This window comes from Pelodiscus sinensis, chromosome 26 (genome assembly GCF_049634645.1).
Source record: "Pelodiscus sinensis isolate JC-2024 chromosome 26, ASM4963464v1, whole genome shotgun sequence".
Taxonomy (NCBI): Eukaryota; Metazoa; Chordata; order Testudines; family Trionychidae; genus Pelodiscus; species Pelodiscus sinensis.
In genome coordinates this window covers 12,773,570-12,794,894 of record NC_134736.1, presented here as the reverse complement: position 1 = coordinate 12,794,894, position 21,325 = coordinate 12,773,570, and the positions used below count along the sequence as shown (strand labels likewise).

The 21,325-nt window shown below is 58.7% G+C and overlaps 1 protein-coding gene across 1 annotated transcript; it reads right to left on the bottom strand.

The window, feature by feature from the left end:
* Nucleotides 1-3,540: 3,540 nt before the first annotated feature.
* LOC106731973 (acrosomal protein SP-10) lies at nt 3,541-20,520 on the bottom strand. Its single transcript, XM_075909626.1, has 3 exons — nt 20,470-20,520; nt 5,175-5,294; nt 3,541-4,154 (listed from the first exon to the last, which is right to left on the bottom strand). Exons 2-3 carry the CDS (start codon nt 5,263-5,265, stop codon nt 4,000-4,002), a joined length of 246 nt encoding a protein of 81 aa, XP_075765741.1. The 5' UTR covers nt 5,266-5,294; nt 20,470-20,520; the 3' UTR covers nt 3,541-3,999.
* Nucleotides 20,521-21,325: the final 805 nt, after the last annotated feature.

The following is a 21,325-nucleotide window of genomic DNA, read 5'->3' as shown; positions in this document are numbered from 1 at the left end:
GCCCGAGGACTGGAGGAGCCATGCGCTGCCTGCACGCCGGGGCTGCAGGCCATCTGAGGGGGAGTCTGGATTTTTCTAATTTTTCCTTGGCCACCTGCAAATATGTTCCCCAGAAAAACATTATCAGGGACTGTGACGTAGTGGGGGTACCTTGCTGGTTGCTATGCTGGGGCTGTGGGTGACCCCCACTGGCTGCTGTCGGTACCACGGCCCAGCAGGACAGGGGATGAGTCACTAGGCAAGGGTCTCTCAACCTGTTCGACCAGCTACCCCCCAGGGAGAGAAACAAAGGAAGGTGGAAGGTGGCCCCTGGCTGGGGGCAGGGCTGGAAGAGAGTTAGTTTTCTGTCTGGTATCATGGAGGAAGCAGCCTAGGCAACAGGCTGGGATTTAGGTGCCCAGGCTCCCCCATCTCAAGGGGGGCTGAAGTATCCTAGGCCTGCCCTGGAACCAGATTACATCTGTGCTGTGCTGTGCTGTGCTGTATCCTGGAGAAGCAATAAACACCCTCTATTCTACTGGCTGGTGGAGTCTGTCCGTGACATTACGGGGGTGCAGGAGACAGGAAAACCCCAACGCGCCGTCACAGGGACATTTAAAATGAGAAAACCAAATCAGACGCAAAGTGATACCCACCTTGTTGAACATAAGACTTCCCCTGCCGCTGCTCCGCTGCTCTAATTCCTTTTGTGAGATTTCCAACTGCCCAGCACTGCTGCTTTTCCAGGGGACCAATTCTTGACACCAGTGAGCAGTTTTCTTAGCCCGTTCCGTGTGTCACTGGTTTCTCTAGCAAAAGCCAGTCCATGGCCATGTGGTCCAGGCATCCCCCTTCAGATCAAACGAGCACCTCAGAGCCCTTTCCTTTCCCAGACTGTGGGAGCAGAGACGGTTAGAAGTGCTAATGCATGCGGCAAAGCAAAGAGCGCAATGCCCAGATTCCCCCTCTGCTGGGGGTCAGGTCTGGGGGTTGAAGTCCATCTGTCAGGTGACTGCAAACCTGGCCACAGTGCGGATTTCACAGGCTCTGGGGCATTAGCCCTATTCACTATAAAGAAAGCTCTTCCGATCCCCCCCCCCAACCGGGGGTCGGACGCAGCCCTCGCCAGGGTCAATGGCTATTCCAGATCTTCCCAGACACATGCTCACAGTCAACCCTTACTGCCTCTGAGACGTGTTGGTAAAAGGGAAAAGAAAGCTGATAGAAATGGCCGGCCGATCCACGTACGTACCCGCGGGCTCTGCGCGCTGCCGTTCCCCCTCCCTCCAGCAGGGGAAATGGCAGTGCAGGGAACCGCTTGCCTGGAGGATCTTCACCGCTGCTCCCATTGGCTGGAATCACGACCAATGGGAGCAATGGGGGGACACTGCCTAGGAGTGTAGCCACTTGTGTCCCCGGGGAGCTGTGCGTGTACGTACCCTCCTCCATGACCTTCACCCCCCTCCTGCCAGACCCCCTCGGCTACCCCCACCCTGCGCCTGCACTTTGTCTCCTTCCCCCCACCTCCAGCCTGCTCCTGCACCCTCCCTCCTGCCCTGCTCCCGCACCCCCAGCCCAGTCCTGCACCCAGCCAGATCCAACCCTCAGCCCCAGACCCATCCTGCACTCCACCTCCCTCCCAGACCCGTACACCCACCCCCAGCCCACTCCTGCATCCTCACACCTGCCCACTGAACCCCTGACTTTTGGCCCCTCCCCAGAACCTCAGTGGGAGGCGGGGGGTGGGGATGTCACAAAATCTACTAGCCCCGAGGCCCCAGAATAGTTAATCTGGCCTCTGGGAAGCCCCTCGCCTGGGTCCTCCTTCCCTCTCCCTCCGGGGCTGGAGCATGAGGGCAGTGAGGTGTCTTAGTCAGGGGTCACATCCGTGAGGGTGGGGTTTTCTTTATGCTTCTCACTTTTGTGTGACCCCCACCTGATTTTTCTATGGGTCAGTGGACTCCCCCCCCCAAAAAAAGTTTCCCCAATCTTGGCTTTTAGCATCTCCCCCTCGTGGGCTGTGATGGAAGCGAGCCGCTAGTCTGTGACCCATACACGTCAGTGGGTTCTTTCTGAGACAACAGCTGTTTAAACTCTCAAGATCATCCTCCAGTGGGTGTCTATGTGGAGTTACAAGTTTAGGGGTGAGATGAGGCCAGTCCCATTATTACACCACCCTCCTGGAGTCACTAGAGCACAGCCGGGGGCCAGGACGTTCCACAAGCTGATAAGGTCACATTGTTACATGACTAGTAGGATGCAGGCAAATGGGCACATTTCCCTCCTACCCTTTGATTCTCTAGCCGTACAGGCCGGCCAAGCAGGTTAAGAATTCTAGGCTCCCTAGCATGGCTTTGGTCTATGAAGCATGCCTGTTTACCGTGCCGAGACCGGTTTGGTCTGTCCTCGAGGGTTGCTTACAGGTCACCCAGCATGTTGGGTTTTTCACTGTCCCTGGGCCAGCATGACACCAACTTTTCCTGCAATGAGGTGGCTGTTATTTGACAGAACCGCCATCCTGCACCGCACGCGGCTCGCCCCGGCTCACGTAAGGGTGCTGGGCACCAACACGGGAATGGGAAATGCAGGGGCCTCGTTGTGTCAGCGAATCTGGAGATCCACCAAGCATCCTTGGCTTACCCTGGAGCCATCCAACTGCATCCTGCGGCTTCCTCTCCCCGTAGGCTGCAGCCTGAGCGCCAAGGGTGTGCGCTACTGCCCCCTGCTGCCCGAATGGGAGACGAGCAGCCTGGGGCTGCCTGGGAACTGGAGGTTGGCAGGGACTCTCGGATCAGGGGGCCCTGTCGGAAAGCAAAGGGGCCAATTGCAGTTCCAAGTGGTGATGGTTAAAGCGCCGTTAGTCGGAATCTCCACAGGCAATTGGCCTTGCTGGGAAATAGACACTGAGCATGCCCGGCTCACCCTGTCTGCGGAGCAGGGCAGCTCTCAGGGAACAGCTGGGCCCTCTGACCTCCTAGAATGTATTAACGTCAGTACTGATTTCCCCACACTCACTCCATTGTCTGCTCCCCCCTTTGCCCTCCCTACATAAAGTTCTGCTTGTTTTCATTCCCAGTGCAGGAGGAAGAATTGCCCATCAAGGATGCTGTGGAGGGGGGTATTTAAATGCTGGGCAGGGAATCAAGCTGGGATCAGGAACCCCAAGAACATTGCACCTGGCTCTCTGCTGCCAGCATGGGGCCTAGGGGTTACATTTAGATTTGGATTTAATGCCGCAGGGCCAGGCACTCTGCTTTAAGCAGCTGAGGGAGAAGACGGGTCCTAGCAGAGCCTCTGCCATCTTTGGCCATGTGATGGTGTGTGTGATAGAAGTGGCTGTCCCAAGTGGGGTCTGAAAATGCACTGTCCCCTGCCTGGGTCTGAAGAACCAAAGGCCCTGGGAGCTCTGGGCCAGTTTATTGAACAAAGGAGTAAAATCCGACAGTGAGGGATGTGGGCGCCTCATTTCATCAGCAATACAGCAAGTCAGGCGCACGGGGGCACAGCAGGGAGCAGCGTTTCCGAGACAGCCCGGAGTGTGGGGCAGACTGGAACGGCGCAGCCTGGGGATTGCCCCTCAGCCAGGCTGGGTCACGGCCAGGAGACGGGCTCTGCCAGCCAGTGGTGCGGGGGAGAGCCTGTAGCACCCCCCTTACAGCCTGTCAGAGCAGAGAGCTGTGGGCTGGGTCCAGTTTGCCCCATCTCTGGGCATTGCTGGAGGCCAGTGCACAGGGAAGCCCGGAGAATGGAGGGAGAATTTAGTGGGTCCCACTGGTTGGCATGCAAAGTGCCCCTCTGCATTGTAGCTTTCCCAGCTGGCAAAGTGCCCCCCCTGCACAGAGCGCTGTCTAGGGAAAGCCCCTCCCCTTTCATAGTCTCATGCACCGTGGTGACTCTGAAACCGCAGCTGGGGACAGCAAGATGGGAGGAGGGCAGCCAGTCGGGGGAGGGGCTGGGGTAAGCAGGGCGGGGCCACAAGGGAGTGGGGCGGGGCCAGAGGGTAGAGCTCATTTCCTCCCCCTAGGCATAATCGGTGAATTTGGGGAAGGGGTTGTGGACGTTGCAGAAATCCTGGTCTTTGCAGCACTGGGTGCTGTCCTGGTAGAAGTCTTCCTGGACGTCCGTGTTCTCGCAGACGGACGTGCAGCCCCGCTCCACACGGTTGATAACACCTGCTGCAGAGGGAAAGCGAGACCAGAGCTGGGCACCAGGGACTGGCTTCTCCTCCCAGGGGCTGTGCCAGGGGAATCCCCAGCTGGGCAGCCCACCCCTCTGTCCTGCGCTGCTGTCGCCCCTGCCTCTGCTCGTCCCTCTGTTCTCAGGACAGCCCCAGCCCTGGCACTTCCCGGCGGCCAGTGTTACAGGCCCTGTGTGCACTGCTGCCATGTAGTCAGGCCCGGCCGTGGGACACTCAGGGTCCTGCATTGCCCGGCTCCCGGCCCTGCCTGCCCGGCCGCTCACTCGCTGCCCTGACGGAGCCGCGCTGCCTTGGGCCCTGCAAACCCTTTGGCCGGGCCGGGGCGTAGTGCCCGACACTGGGATCTAGCTGGCTCCAATGACCACACAGGCCGTGTGAGCCCTCGGACTCAGGGTGCGCTCACCAGACACTAACCAGCCTGGCACCCTGCTGCCCCAGCCTCCTGCTAGCGTCCCTCCAGCTGGCGGGTCCCGGCTGGTGCGGGGGTAACTGCGCATGCTGCAGCCACACCTCGCATTGCTCGTAAGAACAGCCAGACTGGGTGCCCTGTCAGCCGACAGTGGCCAATGCCAGGACCCCAGAGGGAGGGATCACAACAGGGAATCCTCACGTGATCCCTCCCCTGTCGCCCATTTCCAGACAAACAGAGGCTGGAGACACCATCCCTACCCATCCTGGCTAATAGCCATTGATGGACCTAACCTCCATGAATGTATCTAGCTCTTTTTTGAACCCGGTTAAAGTCCTTGTTTTCCCAACCTCCTCTGGCAAGGAGTTCCACAGGTTGACTGTGCGCTGTGTGAAGAAAAACATCCTTTTGTTTACTTAAAACTTGCTGCCCATGAATTTCATTTGGTGGCCCCTAGTTCTTATGTTATGGGAACAAGTAAATAACTTTTTCTTATTCGCTATGGCACTACCCATGGAGATGCTGCCCTGGGGGGCTTGACCCGGCTCCCCACTAGGGGTCACTCTGGAGCAAGCAGTTCCCACTCACCTACGGTGATTTTGCGGGTGAAGCAGGATTCCCCCGGAGCGGTTGTGCAGGTGTGCTTGCCCAGCATGCAGCTCCCGTCCTGTAAGACCATGAAACAGCCATGGCAGTGCAGAGAGCCAACTGGGGGAGAGGAGAGAGAAGGGAAAATAGGAATCAAGCAGCCAGACCCAGCCCAGATTTCAAACCAGCTTCTCAGCGCCTGGAACCAGCCAGTCTCCCCTCCCCCTGACCCTGATGTTCCATCCATGCTCATTTCAGGTCCCCACTAGGTCAGCCTGGCTTTGGGGGTCGTCCCTCCACAGAGCACAAGCTGCCATTTAGCCAAGCACCTGGTTGTAACGGAATCACTGTGTGATAAGGGTGGTCACAAGACCCCTTGGGGCTGCTTCCAGCCCGTCCTGCTGGGCCAGATCTCTCGGTCTCGCCCAGCGAAGGCACAGAGCTGAGATGACGCCCCCTCTCCCTTCCCAAAGGGCAACGCAGACACCAAACCACCCCAGCTCTGGGAGGATGCAGCTCCAGGCACAGCATCCAGGAAACCAGCCCCCCAATGGATTCACAACCCCAAATTAATCCATCCTTCCCCGTATGAATCTCACACGTTGAAAGCCCAGCAGGGACAGATTAAGGGGGGGCTAGCTGGGCACCTATGGATGGCTCCTATGGTGGGCGCCTGATGGCAGCTGTAAGGTGCGCAGCGCGCTGGGGGGGTGGGGCCCGGGGTGCAGAAATGGCTCGAGCCGGCCCTGACGCCCAGTCAGGCAGTCCCCCGTCACACTGAAAGGAGGATGCTCACACCGATAGCTCCCCCAGGTAACTGTTATTTACAATGGGTGCGATAGTGGATAAAAGTGATTTTATTCCATATAAGCAGTAGGTTTTAAGTGGTTGCAAGTGAAAACAGGCAGAGCAAAGTGAATTAAAAACTGAAAATAGAAAATGCATAGCTAGTTCGAACACCCTGAAGCTTATAGCAAACTCACCCTAAACTTCAGGGGGAGCCAAGTGAGTCTGTGCAGGAGAAACTTAACAAACAGCCAATGGGCTGGTAGCACTTTATAGACTAACCAAACGTGGAGAAGGGATCAGGAGCTTGCGTGGGCACAGCCCATATCTGAAGAAGCCAGGGAAGATCTTTCCCCCCTGAGGTCTCTGGTTCATTCTCTTGGGAGTCACATGCCAGCCAAAGACAAAGAGCCTGAAAACTTTGCATCCTAAATAGACTTCCTTTTGGGTGGGAATTCTTTGTTTCTACATTCCATCCTTCCATGGAAAATTACCTGGTGAGACCCGACCAGTTAGGGGGGTAACATGACTTCCGCAGACCAACCACTGCTAGACTCAAAGGACATAGGAGGCTGTTTACAAGTGATCACCCAGACATTGAGGAAAACACCCTTGATGCCTTTGCTTTGCACATTTAAAGCCACAAACCATCCCATCCCCCATATTTCTAATTTTACATACAAAAGTGATACATGCACCGAAGTAGGATGTACAGATCCAGCCGACTGGGACATTTCAATTGGCGGGTTCATGGGGTATTTTGTACAAAGCATCTTTGAGTTATGGATATTTGCATCCACAAGTCAATTTCATGTAGCATCGAGTGGGGGGAGCCGCCACACGCTGTCGCAAACGACCCGGGCTTGCCCTCAGCTGACCGGCCTGGCAGTCTGGCAGCAGCTTCAGAACTTCCCCATCACGGGTGGAAATCTCCCTGTCAGTTTTGGTTCAGGACTTACCAAATGCCAAGCAGAACAGGGCTGGCAAACCCAGCGCCAGGATCTGGTTCATCTTCCGCTTTCTCTCTGCCGCGCCGACGGGGGAGGCTGGGAGGTCGTGTCAGGCCAGGGAGGGGCAGGGCAGCGGCTGCAAACCTCGGGCACTGGCTGCCAGGGTAGGCGGGAGCTGGATTTATACCCCGGGGCTGGGGCAGTTACTAATTACAATCTGACCAGCACAGCGCATCCCGGAGCAAAACGTTCCCTGCACAGGCGACTTCCCTGCCCTGCCTCCCCCGCAGGGGCATTTTGCCAAAGGCACAACTGCGGAGGAAACATCAAAATGCCCCGGCTGGAGGGACAAGGCCTGTTCCTGGGTTATCATAGAATCATAGAACACTAGGACTGGCAGGGACCTCGAGAGTCAACGAGTCCAGTCCCCTGCCCCCATGGCAGGACCAAATACTGTCTAGACCATCCCTGATAGACATTGATCTAACCTGCTCGTAAATATCTCCAGAGATGGGGATTCCACAACCTCCCTGGGCAATTTATTCCAGTGTTTAACCACCCTGACAGGTAGAAACTTTTTCCTAATGTCCAACCTAAACCTTCCTGCTGCAGTTTAAGCCCATTGCTTCTTCTCCTATCCTCAGAGGCCAAGATGAACAAGTTTTCTCCCCCCTCCTTATGACACCCTTTTAGATACCTGAAAACTGCTACCATGTCCCCCATCAGTCTTCTCTTTTCTAAACTAAACAAACCCAATTCCTTCAGCCTTCCCTCATAGGTCATGTTCTCTAGACCTTTAATCATTCTCGTTGCTCTTCTCTGGACCCTCTCCAATGTCTCCACATCTTTCTTGAAATGCGGTGCCCAGAACTGGACACAATACTCCAACTGAGGCCTAACCAGCGTAGAGTAGAGTGGAAGAATGACTTCTCGTGTCTTGCTTACAACACACCTGTTAATGCATCCCAGAATCATGTTTGCTTTCTTTGCAACAGCATCACACTGCTGACTCATATTCAGCTTGTGGTCCACTATAACCCCTAGATCCCTTTCTGCCGTACTCCTTCCTAGACAGTCGCTTCCCATTCTGTATGTGTGAAACTGATTGTTCCTTCCTAAGTGGAGCACTTTGCATTTGTCTTTATTAAACTTCATCCTATTTACCTCATCCTGCTTGCCAGCCCTGTTCTGCTTCATCCTATTTACCTCATTTCTCCAATTTGTCCAGGTCATTTTGAATTATGACCCTATCCTCCAGAGCAGTCGCAACCCCTCCCAGCTTGGTATCTTCTACAAACTTAATAAGCATACTTTCTATACCAATATCTAAATCGTTGATGAAGATATTGAACAGAGCCGGTCCCAATACAGACCCCTGCGGAACCCCACTTGTTATACCTTTCCAGCAGGATTGTGAACCATTAATAACTACTCTCCGAGTACGGTTATCCAGCCAGTTATGCACCCACCTTATAGTAGCCCCATCTAAGTTGTATTTACCTAGTTTATTGATAAGGGTTACTGCACAGCTCTCCCTTGGCCTGTGTGTGTGTGTCTGTGACTGTTTGTGTGTGTGTGTGTGTCTGTGTGTGTTTGTATTTGTGTCTGTGTGCATGTTTCTCTGTGTGTGTGTCTGAATGTGTGCATCTGTGTCTGCGGGCATCTGTATGTGTGCGTCTGTGCATCTGTGTCTGTATGTTTGCATGTGTGTGTCTGTGCGCATGTGTGTCTGTGAGTGTGTGTCTGTATGTGTGTCTGTGGGCATGTGTGTGTGCGCGCGTCTGTGTGTCTGGGAGTGTATGTGTGCATCTGTGCGTGTGTCTGTGTGTGTGTATGGTTTGTATTTGTGTGTCTGTGTGTGTGTGTGTCTGTGTGCTTGTGTCTGTATGGCTACGTCTAGACTGGCATGATTTTCTGGAAATGCTTTTAACGGAAAAAAATTCCATTAAAAGCATTTTCGGAAAAGCGCATCTAGATTGGCAGGACGCTTTTCTGCAAAAGCACTTTTTGCGGAAAAGCGTCCGTGCCAATCTAGACGCGCTTTTCCGCAAAAAAGCCCCGATCGCCATTTTTGCGATTGCGGCTTTTTTGCGGAAAACAAATCTCTGCTGTCTACACTGGCCCTTTTGCGCAAAAGTTTTTCGGAAAAAGACTTTTGCCTAAACGGGAGCAGCATAGTATTTCCGCAAGAACACTGACAATCTTACATGAGATCGTAAGCGCTTTTGCAGAAATTCAAGTGGCCAGTGTAGACACCTGGCAAGTTTTTCCGGAAAAGCGGCTGATTTTCCGGAAAACCGGCCAGTCTAGACGTAGCCTTAGTGTGCATCTGTGTCTGCATACGTCTGTGTCTGTATGTGTTTGTATTTGTATGTCTGTGTGCATGTCTATGGGCATGGGTGTGTGTCTGTGCACGTGTGTGTCTGTGAGTGTGTGTCTGTATGTGTGTCTGTGGGCATGTGTGTGTGTCTGCGCATCTTTGTGTCTGTGCATGTGTGTCTGTGTGTGTGTTATGCTTATAAGAAGCACACGGGATATTTTCGGGGGAAAGGCAGTAATGCCGGATGCAGGCGTGCAGCCTTCAGCACAAGCTGGTCTGCCCCTGGAGGCTGGAATGGCTCCTCTGTCCCTTCCACCACCACTCCCTAAGCCATGCCCATGCCCTGGGGGTCAGTGCTGCGGCCGCGCTGGCAGAGCGTTCGGGTTCGCGTGGGGCGTGGGGCAGTGCTGTCCGGGCGCTGCCTGGGGGGAGGATGGTGGGCAGCTGGGGATGTGCTGGGCATGTACCGTGCGACGTGACAACCTTGTGTGGCTGGGACTGGCAAGCAAACAGGAAGGACCCATCAGCTTCATCTGCGTTGGCTCCACTCCCTGTTCGATTTGCACGTCCGCACTGGGCCCAGAGTGACCCTGGGATGTGCCAGGCTGCAGCCTCTGCCCCTGAACCAATCGGCTCCGTCCAGTCTGGCGCTGTCCCTGCTGCCAGCAGCTGTCACCCTTGCAGCCCGCACCCCCCCGCTGTGGGGGGTTCAGGCAGGTAGATCCGGAGCCCCGCGCTCTGTCTCCTGGTGCAGGCAGCGGAGCTGAGCGCGGGCCGGGCAGAACTCAGGGCTGTGGCTCTTGGCTCTGTGTCATGATGCCCAGACACGTCTGTCCCTTCGAGGCAATGTCTCAGGTTCACCTGGGAGCCTTGGATGCAGTGATCTGCTCGGGGTGGGGTGAGGGGAAAGGGGAGAAACTTCTGCTCTGAGTCTTTGGAAGGGCCTGTTAAGCAGGGCTGTGATGGGGTGGGCTAGGCCCGACACCCCCGGCTGAATGCTGAGGCCTTGCCACGGGGTGCAGAAGAGCAGAAAATAGGTCCTCCAAGCAGACTAGAGTGGCTGCTGCTGCTGCAGCCAATCAGGGCCCAGCAGGCTGATATAAAAGAAGCTGCTGGACTAGAGCCTGGCACTTCTTCACTGGAACTTGACCTAGTTAGACCTAGGGGCTGACTGGGAGGATAGTGGCACCTTGGACATCTCTGAAGCTATGTCTGGGCTGGCAGTACCCCGGAAAAGCAATGCCACACCAAGAAACACGTCCACTTTTTCAAAAAAAAATCGAAAAAGCGGATGCGTTCTTTCGCCATCCCTGTGAGCCTCGTTCTGTGGGGAAGAAGGGATGTGTCGAGAGAGCAGGTTTTTTCAAAATTTGGCACTGTGTGTATGCACCAAATTTCAGAAAAGCCTCTTTTGACAGAAAAGCGGGAAAAGATACGCATTTGCAGTTCACAATTTGCGTGTCTTTTTCCGACTTACCTTTGTAGTCCAGATGTAACCTGAGTGTGAACTGGGCGCCAGACAAACTTATGTTCTTATGTTCTTATGAGCAGCTGAAAATGAGCCACAAGACGTCTACAGCAATCACAGAATCCTGGCCAGGGGTGGTGAGACCTTGACCCCAAAGTCCTGAGGGTCTGTCTACACTGCCGTCCTAGTTCGAACTAGGGTGGCTACTGCAGGCATTCGAACTTGCAAATGAAGCCTGAGATTTAAATATCCCGGGCTTTATTTGCATGTTCCCGGGCGCCGCCATTTTTAAATGCCCCGTAGTTCGAACTCCCTGCCCGCGGCTACACGCGGCACGGCCTAGGTAGTTCGAATTAAAGCTCCTAATTCGAATGACCGTTACTCCTCATGGCCAGGTGGGGGAAAGGTGAGAACACTAACCCAGGAAAGAGGGAAATGAATAACCTATGAGCCACTGTAACCTGGAAATTATTCATCTCGGCTATAAATGGCAAATACTGAGGACAGAACAATCAAGAGCTGTCTAAGCCATCTCCCTGGGTTGTGCTGCCTTCAGGGCGCCTCCCTCAGGCCTGCTCAGCCAACACCCTAGGTCCTCAGCCGCCAGGGAGCCCCTCCCATATCCTGAGGGACGGGCCACCTGCTGTGGGGAATTCGTGGCAAGTGGATTCTACTCGTTCAGCAGCATCAGCAGCAGCTAACAGGCTGGGGTGTTTCTGACAGACCCTGCCGGCCTGTTCTACATCTTACTCACAGTGCACAGTGTGACTAGTGCTACTTGCAACACGGAAAGCAGGGCTGGGGAGCCTTTCTTGGGTCGGGGGCTGCATCCCACAGAAAAATCAGTCGGGGGCTGCACATAAGTGAGAAACAAAAAAACTCCCCCCGCACCAGTGTGTGCTCCCCAATGCTGGGGGGAGACCCCAGCCTCAGGGGCCGGATCCAGGCAGGCTGGGGGCTGCATCCAGCCCCCAGGCCTTAGGTTTCCCACCCTGACTTCCGCTAGAGGACCAAAGCTTGCTGAGGACGGTAGGGACGAGCCTGTGCTGGCTACCGGGAGCTGGTCTGAGAGGACTTTGCAGAAGTGAGGGGAGAGTGTGCTGTGTGAAGCAGGGGCGGGCTCTCTGTCCAGAGGCCCCACTAGGAGCATCGCGAGGAGCCTGAGTTTCAAAGCGTTGGTGTTTGTAAAAACCGGTTTGAAAGCTCCCGTGTCAGGCTGTTGACAAAGCCCTTCTGCCTTGCGCCCACTCGGCGTGCTCTGGAGATTGCTCCCCGGGTAACGGGAGCTGTAAGGACACTCGATCCGGGAGCGAAGCAGGAACACGTCATTCCAGAGGAGGAATGGAAGGACAGGCTGCTCCCCTGAGACGATCAGGCAGCCCTGGGCAGCGCAATGCCTGGATTTCCAGGTGCAAGCTTTCTGGAAGGCGTTTTTCCTGGCGATAATGCCAAGAGGGTTTTCGGTATCTCCTGCGCAAGGGGAGCCCAGCTGACCTCAGTGTTCTGGCTCGAGGGCAGGACTGTGGTCACAGCCCTAAATATTATTTCTAGAGCTTTCATGTGGCTTTCGGTCATCACCCAGCGGCAGACGGCAGGAGAGATTCAGTCGACGGGTAGCGGGGGGTTGGCTGGCTCTTTGTCACCAGTAGATGGCGAACGTGATCCAAATTCAAACTTGATCCAGGCTCCAGCTCATCTGATGAAGAGGGGTTTGCCCACGAACGCTCATGACCCTGCATCTGTTTGCTAGTCTCCGAGGGGCCACAGGCCTGCGCCCTGTTTCAACGCTACCGACTAACACGGCTCCCTCGAGCCAGGGTGGTAACTTCGGAAGCCCCCAGCCCTTCCAGCACAGTCTCGTGTTTACCCCTGAGACCCTGGGATGGGGATTTCCCGCTAGCGGGGAGATGCGGCCCCTCGTCAATCCTGCTCTCTCTGGTCTGCGGCCATGTTGAGGCCAGCTGGATAAATCGGGGAGTGGGACTATGAGCCCCTCCTGTTTCTTTGGTAGATATTTCTTCAAGTCACATCAGAGCACGGGCAGCGGGTCTCATAGGCAGGGGAAGGCGTTGCCTGGCCCCACCACACTCCACTGCCAGAACCCCTGCTGTAGGCATTCGGGGTCGGGGTGTTGCTACCCCAAGTGCCCGCCCTCCCTGTGCTCTGGGGTGGGGAGGCTGGGGCAGGTGCATACTTAAGCAGGCATTGTCTAAGCAGAAGGTGCGAGGCTGGAGGTGGGGTTGGGGGCTTGCCTGCCCTAGCCCTACCTCCAACAGCCCTCTCTGCATCAAAGCCTCACTCTTGCAGCCAAACCTACACAGCCAGTGTGTGTGTGTGGAGGGGGCACAGGTGTGGGGCTTAGCTGCACAGCTCTGACTGCAGGATGGAGGCCGGGACTGTGAGATTATTCACCTTATGCCTGGAGTGTGTCAGCTGGCCTCGCTCGGCATTCTGGGAGGATACACTCCTGGAGTAGCCGGTGTTGGCTGGGCAGGGCCCATCCTGTGCCAGGAGCGCTGGCCAAGTGCCCCGGCCGGAATCCTGTGCCCAGTTCCGGTGCCCACAATTCGAGACGGAAGTGGGGCAATTGGAGGGCCCTGGAAAGAGCCACGGAGTGGTGGAAGGTCAGACCCTGCTGCTCATGGAGGTCAGGCGGTTTGGCTCAGCAAAGGGAAGGCTCCGGGAAGGGTCAATCGGTCTCTGTGGCGCGGCGGTGCAGGATTCTCCATCACGGACACTGTCTAAGTGAAGACAGGCTGGTTTTTGAGAAGCTCTGCTCCAGGGCTTCGTTGGGGGCAGGCTCTGGCGGGAGGGGGATCAGACTGGACAGTCCCAGGCGTCCGTCTGCCCTGGGAATGTCTGACTGCTGGCGATGAACGTTGTGGGGTCTCCGTCCCAGACTGAGGGAGATGCCGTGCGAGATGACACCGGAGCAGGCCGTGTTCATCGGGGAGCCGGTGAGAACCTCAGCGTCTGTCTCTAGTCCACAGGCAGCAACAGGTCCCTTTTCTGTTCACGGCAGGCCTGGCCCTGCTCTGGGAAACCTCAGCCCAGCGCCCCTGCATTTGTGTCGGGCTCTCCCTGAAAGTCCAAACCGCGATCTGGGCTCCAGCTCTGAGCGTGAGGCTGGTGCCCTTCTCGCGTGAGCGCCTTCCGTTCCCAAGGCCAGTGAGTGGCAGGGCTGGCATCAAAGCTCAAAGCCCCCTGCGGCAGGTTCGCTCTGTCCCAGGAGCAGGAACTGTGGCGGGAATAGGCAGAGCCTGGCGCGTTCCAGAGCTCCGTCCTGGGCGTGCTGCCGAGGTACAAGTGCCGGCGCCCGGAGAGCGCTGCCCTCTCCGCACTGAGCTCCGGGCTACAGGGATGGGCAGGCTCCATTGGGGCACTTCCCCGTTCCAGTCCAGTCCCCACCCCCTCCCATAGGGTTCTGTTTGCACGGGAAGCGGGGATTCAACCTCTCCCATTGGCATGGAGCAGACCTAGGCTGGGAGTTGACTGAATTTTCTGGGCATTTCCTCGTCAATCTCTTAATTAGCAGAGGAATTCAAAATTCATTAAAACCAGGGGCCTTTAAGGAAACATTCCGCCTTGGCTCAGCTGCCGGGGCTCCCCTGGGCCGGCTCGTCCTTGCACCAGTGGAATCCCCGGGGCTGTTCCATTGCTTGGCTGGTGAGACCCCAGAGAGCCCGTTCCAGGCCCTGCCCGCTCCCCAGGCGCCCAGCTGGGGTTGTTGTAAATGAGGCGTTGCATGAACCCCGCGCAGGCCCCACACCAGGGAGAAGCCACCTGCAAAGCCGAGTGGGGTATTTGATTTACCAAGTGGCTGAGGAGCGGCCCTCTGCCAGCGAGAGGCTCTGGAAGAGGCCAGGACCGGCATCCTGCAAGATGCATCAGCTGCTCTGAAAGGGTCCCCAGGCTCCCTGGCTGGGATTGCATCCTCTGTCCATGGTGTAACCCCCAGGCACTGTGCACCCTGGGCCTGCCCCTGCAGGGGGGGCAGCCCGCAGCAGGGGATGGTGCAGAGTCTCTGGAGTGGCCGCGAGCCAGCAGGGCTGCCCCACCTGGCTGCCCCCAGCGCCCGCGCCTGCAGCATGTGTCATCACTGGGCTATTTAGCCTCGTCTGTCCATCAGCAGGGCCCTGCGCAGGGAGACGGCCCCGGCCAGCGCCGGTTCCCCACTTTGATCTAACTGGCTGGGGTCAGACGAGGGCCAGCCGCCGAGGGAGGAGGGAGGAGCGGGGGGCGGGGGGCGAAGGGGGGGGCTAATCTCTGCTCTATCTCGAGCTGCCACTCACAGGGATGCGGATTCTTCTTGGGCCCATTTATCTCCTTCCTCCCCCTCTGCTCCAGCCAGAGCTGGCCCCTCGCCAGCCCGGCTCCGACGGGGGAGTAGCCAGGCTCCATCATCCTGATGACAGAAGAGGGTCCAGGCCAGACACTGGCCACACTGTCTCCACGCTCAGCTTCCCACCAGCCCCCGCTCCATGTCTGTGTTCAATGGGCCCGGAGCAGTGCCAGGCGGTGCAGGCGCCCAGGGGCAGTGCCAGGCGGTGCAGGCGCCCAGGGGCAGTGCCAGGCGGTGCAGGCGCCCAGGGGCAGTGCCAGGCGGTGCAGGCGCCCAGGGGCAGTGCCAGGCGGTGCAGGCGCCCAGGGGCAGTGCCAGGCGGTGCAGACGCCCAGGGCAGTGCCAGGCGGTGCAGGCGCCCAGGGGCAGTGCCAGGCGGTGCAGGCGCCCAGGGTCAGTGCCAGGCGGTGCAGACGCCCAGGGCAGTGCCAGGCGGTGCAGGCGCCCAGGGGCAGTGCCAGGCAGTGCAGGCGCCCAGGGCTGTGCCAGGCAGTGCAGACGCCCAGGGGCAGTGCCAGGCGGTGCAGGCGCCCAGGGGCAGTGCCAGGCGGTGCAGGCGCCCAGGGCTGTGCCAGGCAGTGCAGACGCCCAGGGGCAGTGCCAGGCGGTGCAGGCGCCCAGGGGCAGTGCCAGGCGGTGCAGGCGCCCAGGATCAGTGCCAGGCGGTGCAGACGCCCAGGATCAGTGCCAGGCAGTGCAGACGCCCAGGGGCAGTGCCAGGCGGTGCAGATGCCCAGGGCAGTGCCAGGCAGTGCAGACGCCCAGGAGCAGTGCCAGGCGGTGCAGACGCCCAGGATCAGTGCCAGGCAGTGCAGACGCCCAGGGGCAGTGCCAGGCGGTGCAGACGCCCAGGGCAGTGCCAGGCAGTGCAGACGCCCAGGATCAGTGCCAGGCAGTGCAGACGCCCAGGGCAGTGCCAGGCAGTGCAGGTGCCCAGGGGCAGTGCCAGGCAGTGCAGACGCCCAGGATCAGTGCCAGGCAGTGCAGACGCCCAGGGCAGTGCCAGGCAGTGCAGACGCCCAGGATCAGTGCCAGGCGGTGCAGACGCCCAGGGCAGTGCCAGGCGGTGCAGACGCCCAGGGGCAGTGCCAGGCAGTGCAGGCGGCCAGGGGCAGTGCCAGGCGGTGCAGATGCCTAGGGCAGTGCCAGGCGGTGCAGATGCCCAGGGCAGTGCCAGGCAGTGCAGATGCCCAGGGCAGTGCCAGGCAGTGCAGACGTGCTGTGACAGGGTGTTTGCCCTGCACTGGCCCTTTAAGGGCAAAACCCCAGCCCTGAGCAAAGGCTGCGCGAGAAGCCCCAGCCGGGGCAGCTCTGCTAACGAGGGCCCAGCTGGGGGCTATAAAGAAGGGCTCCTGGCCGGGCGGGAGAATTAGCTGGTGTTCTGGGCAGAGAGCAGGAGGGACCTGACTGCCAGGGGAGCAGGAGGCTTCCTGGCAGTAGAGCAGGGCTGGGGAAGGCAGGCAGGGCTGGGGAAGCTCTGGTCAGCCAGGCTCCCAGGCTGCAGGGCCTGAGGCAAGGCCTGACGCTAGTGGGGCTGAGAGGCAGCCGGTCCACACACCCTTAGCCAGGGCTGAGTGGCCATTTCAGACGGCAGTTTGCCCCTGAGGCAGGGGCTGGATGAAGACTGGCAGTGGGTCCCTGCTGCAAGGTGGGGACAGGGGACCTGGGTTCTCCCTCCGAGGAGACCAGGGTACCCTGGGGAGGGCTGGACCCTGGGCTATGTCTATGCTGGTGGGTTCTTGCACAGAGCGTCCACGTGGCCTGCCTGCTCTTGCACAAGAATATTTACGGTGCGGTGTGGGAAGAGGGCTTCTTGCACAAAAGCTATGCTCTTTTCAACAAGTGTAAGCGTGCTTGTGCAAGAGGGCAATGTGGACGCATGGCAGGGGTTTCTTGTGTAAGAGAGCCCTATGGCTAAAATGGCCACCAGAGCTTTCTTGCGCAAGAGAGCATCCACACTGGTAGATACGCTGGAGGGCAGGGACAGGGTCCAGAGTGACTTAGACAAATTGGAGGATTGGGCCACAAGAAATCTGATGAGGTTCAACAAGGACAAGTGCAGAGTCCTGCCCTTGGGACGGAAGAATCCCAAGCATTGGTACAGGCTGGGGACCAATCAGTTAAGTAGCAGTTCTGCAGAAAAGGGCCTGGGGATTACAGTGGATAAGAAGCTGGAGATGAGTCAGCAGGGCGCCCTTGTAGCCAAGAAGGCTGATGGCATATTAGGGTGCATTAGGAGGAGCGTTGCCAGCAGATCCAGAGAAGTGATTATTCCCCTTTATTCGGCTTTGGTGAGGCCACATCTGGAGTATTGTATCCAGTTCTGCCCCCCCCCCCCCCCACTACAAAAAGGATGTGATGTATTGGAGAGGGTCCAGCGGAGGGCAAACAAAATGGTTAGGGGGCTGGAGCACATGATGAGGGGGCATAGAGATTTTTACGTCTCGGCTTGACAAAGCCCTGGCTGGGTTGATTTAGTTCAGGTTGGTCCTGCCTTGGGCAGGGGGCTGGACTTGACCTTCTGAGGTCTCTTCTAGATCTGTGGTTCCATGATTCACTGCCATGGATGCTCTTGCACAAAAGCATATGGACGTGTTCTTGTGCAAGACCCTGCCAGTGTAGACATAGCCCTGGAGTGCAAGCAGGATGACCCCCAACCCCCGGAAGGGGGGCTCAGACTTGGCATGGGCGCTGTCAGAGGGCTGTGTCTGGAAGAGGACGCCGGGGACAAAGAAACACGGGGAGACTCCAGTGCAATCTGATCCCGGGACCCCAGTGTTCATGAGTTTCCTCTGCAGGCTCCTGGCCTGTGCAGGGCAATGCTGAGAAATTCGGGTTTAATTTCCCCCCTTTGGCTCGGGAATACACAAGGCTCAATAATCGCCCGCTCTGCTTGGTCTAGCGGGTTTCTCAGGCTGTGAGTTGCTCCTTTTCGTGCCCGTCTCTCTGGGCCTCTCACCTGAAAACAAGCCCTTCCCATGTGCCTCTTGCTCCCAGCTCCTGTCTGGCATAGCTCTGCACTGACGCTGTGCGGCTTGGCGAGATACCCCTTCCCCCAGCAGTCGGCTCGGGGTGCAAGGGTCACTGCTGGCCACGGCTCACAGCTGGATCCTGTTCCTGACTCAGCCACATCACTTACCTCTTCCCGCCTCCCCTTCCCGTTGAGCCCAGGAAATAGGAGGCTTAGTTTGGAAAGTGCTCCGAGATCCTCAGCTAGAAGGGCACAAACACCTGGTGACCCGTGGGACATGTGCTGGAATGAGGGGAGACCTCAAACTTTGCCTTCGCTCTGAGAGCTGAGCCTGCATCCCCCTGCACCTGGGATGGCACTATGCACGCCAGCGCTGCCCCTGGGCATGTGTCACGGGGCACTCCCCACCACGCTGCCTCCTGCTGGTTGCTCTGGGAATTAGCTGGTTTGACTCACTGAGCCTGGTATGATGGCGGATGCCCAGATCCAGCATCCGGCCAAGGGCCTCGGGCATGTTGGACTGGGGAACCAGCAGCACAGTCAGTGCGCCCTTGGGCGGAGTTGAGCTCCAGCGCCTCGGCTGGGGGCCATTGGCGAGGGTGAGGAGTGGGTCCAGGCCCACTGATCCACAGAGGGGGCAGGGAGCGAGTGAGCACAAGGGAAGCAAAGCCCCAAGGGGGAGCAGGGAAAGAGGATCTGTCTGGGGAGCCCAGCAAACCAGGGCTGCCGGGGCTCCCTCCACCCAGGGTTCTCTAGTGACATCTCAGCAGTCAGTCCTGGGGCGGCAGACGTGTGCCAAGCCGGAGGCAGCCAGGGAGAGCCGGACGGGGTGGGGCTTGTTTGTCTGACATGGGTCGAGTTTTCCATAACCTCACTGCCCCGAGTCAACATTTCTGATGGCAACAGCTCACAGTCATGGGGCCAGACCCTCCCCAGGGCAAGGGAGCAGCTCCACTGACTCACGGGTCTGCGGTGCACTTCCCGCCACAGGGAGCAGGGTGGAGTGGAGGGGGATTTGGGGAGCAGTGCAGGGCCCAGCAGGGCAGAGGAGATGACTCTAGAGGAAGAGAATCGGGTGCGACTCTGGTTTGTTTTCATTCTGAATTCCTTTGTAGCGCAGCCAAGTGTGCGAGCCTCAGAGAGGCCCTGGGGAAGGACAGGCCCGGCCTGGTGGCCTCCGAGGAAAGCGGGCAGATGCAGGGGGGAACCCTCCCCCACTCGGCGGCACCGGGACAGAACGAGATGGAGCGAAGGGAGCGCCGAGAGGGAAGCCAGGCCTGTCTGCAGCCTGTCCCCAGTGCCGAGGGCGTGGCGCAGGGCCGTTCACCAACGCGTGGGGAAGGGCAGGAACCCGGTGGAAGCGGCTGTTGTGTTTAATCTGGGGACACTGAACATGACTGGTGTCCTGGGGCCCGAGGCAGCAGGGCTGGTTTGGTGTCGCTGATTCCCCTGGCGCTTTGCTGGTGCAAAGCCAGGCCGATGCAGGAGCTTCATCCGGAGAGCTCAGAATGCATCAGTGGGGGGAGTGCAGCGTGCACCCCATTTCACGGCGCGGGACCCCAGCCTGCCTCCTGATGCCAGCAGGTTCACAACAGGCATCCTCAGCATGTCTCGGGGATGGGACCACAGTGCCGTGCTGCCTCCTGGAGGTGGAGAGAGGCACTGCCGGCCCAGAGCTGGGATTGCAGCACATAGAGACCTGCCTGAGCTGGCTGTGCTGCTAGTGACCTCCACGAACAGCTGCTCGAAGACGTGGTCAGTCGCGGGGGTGGCAGGGGCTAGCCTCACTGTCCTGGGGCCCAGGGTACATGCCGGAGTGGCCCCTGCCTGCATGGCTTCACCTCAGTGGTTCCCCAAGCTTGCCCGCCTGCTGCAGTCACACCTCCCGGCAGCGGCTGCAGCACCCCTTGGAAGGGCAGCCCATGAGCAACCCAGGCCCTGGCTTCCTCCAGTGCTGCACCCCGGCTCTGCTCTCTTCATCAGCCCCAGAATCCAGGCCAGGGTAACCGACCTGGCTGGGAGCTAAGTGAGCTGCTCAAGGTTTATTACAAGTCTCAGTAGCAGAGCTGAGGAAAGCGCTCAGCTCTCCTGCCTCTTGGATTCTCGCCACCAGCCCTCGCTGCGTCTCAGGTTCCCTGTGCGGATTCTTTCCGTCCCTCTGGCTGTTTCTGATGCTCAGGAGCCGGGGGCCACCTCCCGCAAAGGGCACCCGGCCCACGACTGTAACAGAACCCTGCGCCTCGCCCTCCCTGGGGCCGGCCTTCGAGGGGCTCCCAGCCCCCAGAACACAACGACAACACAGCCTGGTCCCAGGACACGCGCCCGTGCGCTGGGGGCTCTGCCCGACGAGCCACCCCTGCCTGGAGACCGCGCCAGATCCCCCCTTCCCCCTGCTCCCTGGCATGGGCCAGAGCGGTGCAGCCCTCCCACCTAATCCGCAGGGCCCCTGTGAACTCACAGCTGAACTGGTGCCAAGTCAGCGCAGCTCTGAGTCTGGCTGTTTTCCTGTCTACAGCCATGGAAGTTTCCAGAAGGTTTTTCTCCCCCTCCCCCGCAGAACAGACACCCCCCCTCCCCGCCCGCTCCCCTGCAAGCAATGGAAAAGCAAAGTCACTGTCTCTCCTGCGTGCACCGGGCAGGGGCGAGGAGTTTCCTTTCACTTCCCCCGAATGAGCCCCCACCTTAGCTTAGCCGATCTACTGGCCAGCAAACGTGTGTGTGTGGGGAGAGGGCTGTTAAACCCCACAAGGGCTCCCCTGGCGCAGGAAGTGTAGGGGCGGGAAGGGGCTCCGGGAGAGAGGGACCGGCAGGGTTCCTGGGGTCGGGCAGAAGTGGTAAGAAAACGGGAGCAAAGACAGTGGAAAGGCCCCGGGCCGAGGGGGGCCCAGCCGGACGGGGCCTTGATCTGGCAGCCAGCAGAGCCCGCGCCACGCCGCCTGCGCCCCACTCGCAGCCGCGGGAAACACAGCGGCAGGCGTGGGGCTGCGGGCACAGCCGGCGGCTCGTAGCTGACCAGCCCCCCAGGATGAGCCCAGCCGGAGCAGGAGCCTGTGGCCAGGCCCAGCAGACATTCATGAGGGTCACTGCGCGGCATTCCCGGCGTGCCTGAGCCTGCGGGGCAGGGCCGGTCCTGTGCGGTGTCCGGACGGGGCCCTGCCCTAGGACCGGCGCTGCGGGGCGCATCGACAAGTCACCCACAGACGCCCCCGCCACGGGCCCGAACCCCACTGCATTCACCCTCCAACACCCCTGCTCTGTGGTGGGCCCCCCGCCCCCGGGCCACAGAGAGGCATGAGCCTGCCCGAGTTCACGCA